We start from the raw sequence: 3,456 nt of genomic DNA on the forward strand, positions 1-3,456 counted from the left end.
AAAAAAGACAGGCATCTGGCCAGCATGGCTCAGTGGTTGAGCACTGACCTATGAACCAAGAGGTCACAGTTCAATTCCTGGTCAGGCACATGCCAGGGTTGCAGGCTTCATTCCCAGTGTGGGGCGTTCAGGAGGCAGCCGATCAATGATTCTCTCTCATCATTGATGTTTCTATTTCTCCCTCTCCCTCTCTGAGGTCAATAAAAATATGTTTAAAAACAAAGAATTAAAAAAAAAAGAAAAAGGACAGGGTCTCATCACTAGTGATGGCAAAGGACAAGAAACAAAAAAAGACATTGGAAATCACTTAAAGGCAGAGCCCTAGACATAACATTAGGAAGCCCCCCTTTTGTTCAATAATAATGAAAAGAGTGAGATTTAGAAAGGGACCAGATAAAACATTTATTCATTCAACAGATTATTATTGAACATCTTCTATGTGACATGTAACTTGCTAGGTTGTGCAGATGATCAATGAACAAAATAGGCAAGGTAGTTCTTCCCAAGCATACAATATTCTAGTGTGGGAAATGATAAAATAGACAAGAAAAAAAATCGGTGATGAGTGAGCTTTACACAGAAATCAAACTGGGTAATGTGGCACTTTAGGGGGTGGGAAAATCAAGGAAGGACTTTAAGAACTTAATATTTGCCCTAGCCGGTTTAGCTCAGTAGATAGAGCTTGCGGACTGAAGGGTCCCCGGTTCGATTCCAGCCAAAGGCACAGGCCCGGGTTGAGGACTCCATCCCCAGTTGGGGGCGTGCAAGAGGCAACTGATCAATGATTCTCTCACATCTTTGATGTTTCTGTCTTTCTCCTCCTCCCTTCCTCTCTGAAATTAATAAAAAAATAAAGAAGATAATAGTTAACCTAAGCCTGAATAGAAGAAACCAGCCTTCAAAGAATGTTCTAGTCACAAGTGCAAAGGCCCTAATGCAGTAATGAGTTAGGAATATTTAAACAGCAAAAAAATGTGTGGCTGGAGCAGAGGGGACAAAAAGAATGGTAGATTAAAGGAGAGAGAAGCAACTTGGACTGAGAGAGGAGGCTCTTGTAATGATAGCATTGACCAGGGTGGTAGCAGTAAAGATATGAGGCATCAAGTGATTAGGAAATACTGTTAACTTTACAGTGCAAAGCCTCCCTCTAAGTCACACTTGGTCTGTGATGTTATCCCTGTCCCATGTTTGGCGGTAGAGGTGTCACTTTGCCAATAAAGGCCCCAAAAGCATAGGGTGTTGTGGGGTGACAACCAACCAGCCATACCTACACTTTTAAATTCTTGAAACTTTGCCTTGAATAGGCCACACGTGCCAAACCCACAAGAAACCCTTTTGAAAATAGGAAGGGTTCAGGCACTTGAGATAGATTCAGAACTCCATTGTAGGTTTCACTTCCCCAGCAATGGGTACAAATTAAGAAAATAAAATGATGGACTCTCTTTCTCTCAAACCCTTAGTTTGCCCATCTTGTAAACAAATTTGAAGGTTGCCAGTGGGTGAAGACAGGTGAAAGAGTAGGGGGTTGAGACTGCATTCAGCCTTCAACATTTCCAACGGCCATTTATCCAGGCCAGGACCCCAAATTCTGTAAACTTGGGTGCGGGGGTAGTGGCAATCCTTCTATGCCTTGATCCTTGTCCTCAGGCCCAATATTTCCTGTAGGGTGGTAGAACCGAAGCTTATTCTTAACGCTTGCACTTTTCAAGGAGACGCAGGCTATCTGGACATTATTTGCATATTGCAAAGCTGGCTGCAATCCACGCCAAGGGAAGAGGGGCGCAGAAATGCAAGCTAACATGACTGGTTTCTACCTCGCCGCCCAACCACAGCCTGTGCTGCGGCGTCCGCCTGGCACCGCCCTCCGGGTCTCCCACTTGTGACTCCAGGATTGGATCTCGTTTGACACCGCCCCCTCCCCATAGGTGAAGGAAAGCTGCATCTTGCACAAAAGAGGAAGCAAGTAAAAATACTGCAAAGGCGAGGGTGCGCAGGGGCCCTGGAGCTTGTAGACCCCATGGTCATGCTATGGCGTCGGCCCAGAGTCCACCAGCCCGATACGATGGTGGGAAGCCCCGAGATCGTAGTTAGAGACCACCTCTAGCCAGCCCTCTGTCCCTTGCGTCACCCACGGTGCGCGCTCCCCTGGGTGCGATGTCCTCCGCCCCTGTTACCTTGTAGAAAGTGACTGTATCCAGGGGAAGGGCGCCCTTGGTGTGCAGGCCGCTGCTGCCCTGCGGAGCGGAGAGAAGCTGGAGGAACAAGAAAAAGGGAAACAGTGGGGAGAGGGAAGGGGAGCGGGATAGAGCGGCAGCCATAACGCCGGACACTGGCAGTGGGAGCTAGTAAGGCTGTAGCGGAGAAAGCGCAGAGTCGGGAGCACGTGACCAGGAGGTCCCGCCCCGGAGGCTTACGCCCGCCTAGGACGAGAGGGAGGGGCCACGTGAGGGGCGGGGAAATAGGGCTGCCGTGTGCGCGCGCACTCAGCGAGGATCGCGCCTTCCCAGGATGAGAGGGAGGAGCGACGTGTGGGGTGGGGCAAGGAAGAGAGGGAGGGAGAGACTGCCGCGCACGCGCACGCGCACGCGATGAGGCGCACGCGCACGCGATGAGGCGCACGCGCACGCGATGAGGCGCACGCGCACGCGATGAGGCGCACGCGCACGCGATGAGGCGCACGCGCACGCGATGAGGCGCACAACCGGCCACGCCTCCCCCCCATCCCCCCGACCCCGTCCTCCGCGTGAGGAGAGGCACGAGGCGCGTGCTTTGGCGTCTTTGCAACTCTTGGTTCGCTGTCTTTCCTTGCCTCGAAGATGACGACGCCACAGCCCTAGTTCTTCCTGCCCTCGGTCCATCAGGCAGGCGGTTGAGACTGACTACTACCCTCGGTTAGTCTATCAGTCACTGTGACTTGAGTTACTACCCTCACTCAGTCGGCTCAGTATTCCCCTCAGTCAGTCATCCTCGGCCACCTGCCTTGGCCAGGCCCGGCTTGGGCACCAGGCGTGGCTCTTCATCTGTGTGGCTCTTCATCAGGGCCACTCCTGCCCTCTGCCCAATCTGACAGTCGAGCCTACTCTGAGGCGCCAGGTTTTATTGGAAGCTGATACCCCACCCATCTAGGCCCCAAAAAATTCCGTACCGCAGGTGTTTGTTCAGGGTAAGGTCTGTTTACACCGGATCCTGGGTTTGCCTGTGGGAATACAGAGAGGACTGAGACAGAGCTCTGTACCGAAGGAAGTCATGTGCGGGGAGGAGACATTGGAATAGTAATGTAGCACTTACTATGTCATTGGTAGATAATAAGACTGTAATACAGTCTTGTGAAAGTACATATGCAGATTCAGTCAGTCCTGTTCTGGGATGTCAGGGAAAGTTATAGACAGGAGATGACTTTTAAGATGGATCTTGAAAGAAGAGGCATTTACAAGGCAAACACCAAAGGATATTTCT

At 50.8% G+C, this 3,456-nt stretch overlaps 1 protein-coding gene across 1 annotated transcript in view; it reads right to left on the bottom strand.

The window, feature by feature from the left end:
* The window catches only part of ERP29 (endoplasmic reticulum protein 29), a 6,869-nt gene extending 4,352 nt beyond the window's left edge, over nucleotides 1-2,517 (bottom strand). Inside the window, exon 1 of the mRNA XM_080649518.1 lies at nucleotides 2,175-2,517. Coding sequence (XP_080505644.1) covers nucleotides 2,175-2,318 — 144 coding nt within the window. The 5' untranslated portion in view covers nucleotides 2,319-2,517. The remainder of the gene's footprint in view (nucleotides 1-2,174) is intronic.
* Between the last annotated feature and the right edge of the window lie 939 nt (nucleotides 2,518-3,456).

Source organism: Plecotus auritus (assembly GCF_963455305.1).
Source record: "Plecotus auritus genome assembly, chromosome: 13".
Lineage (NCBI taxonomy): Eukaryota > Metazoa > Chordata > Mammalia > Chiroptera > Vespertilionidae > Plecotus > Plecotus auritus.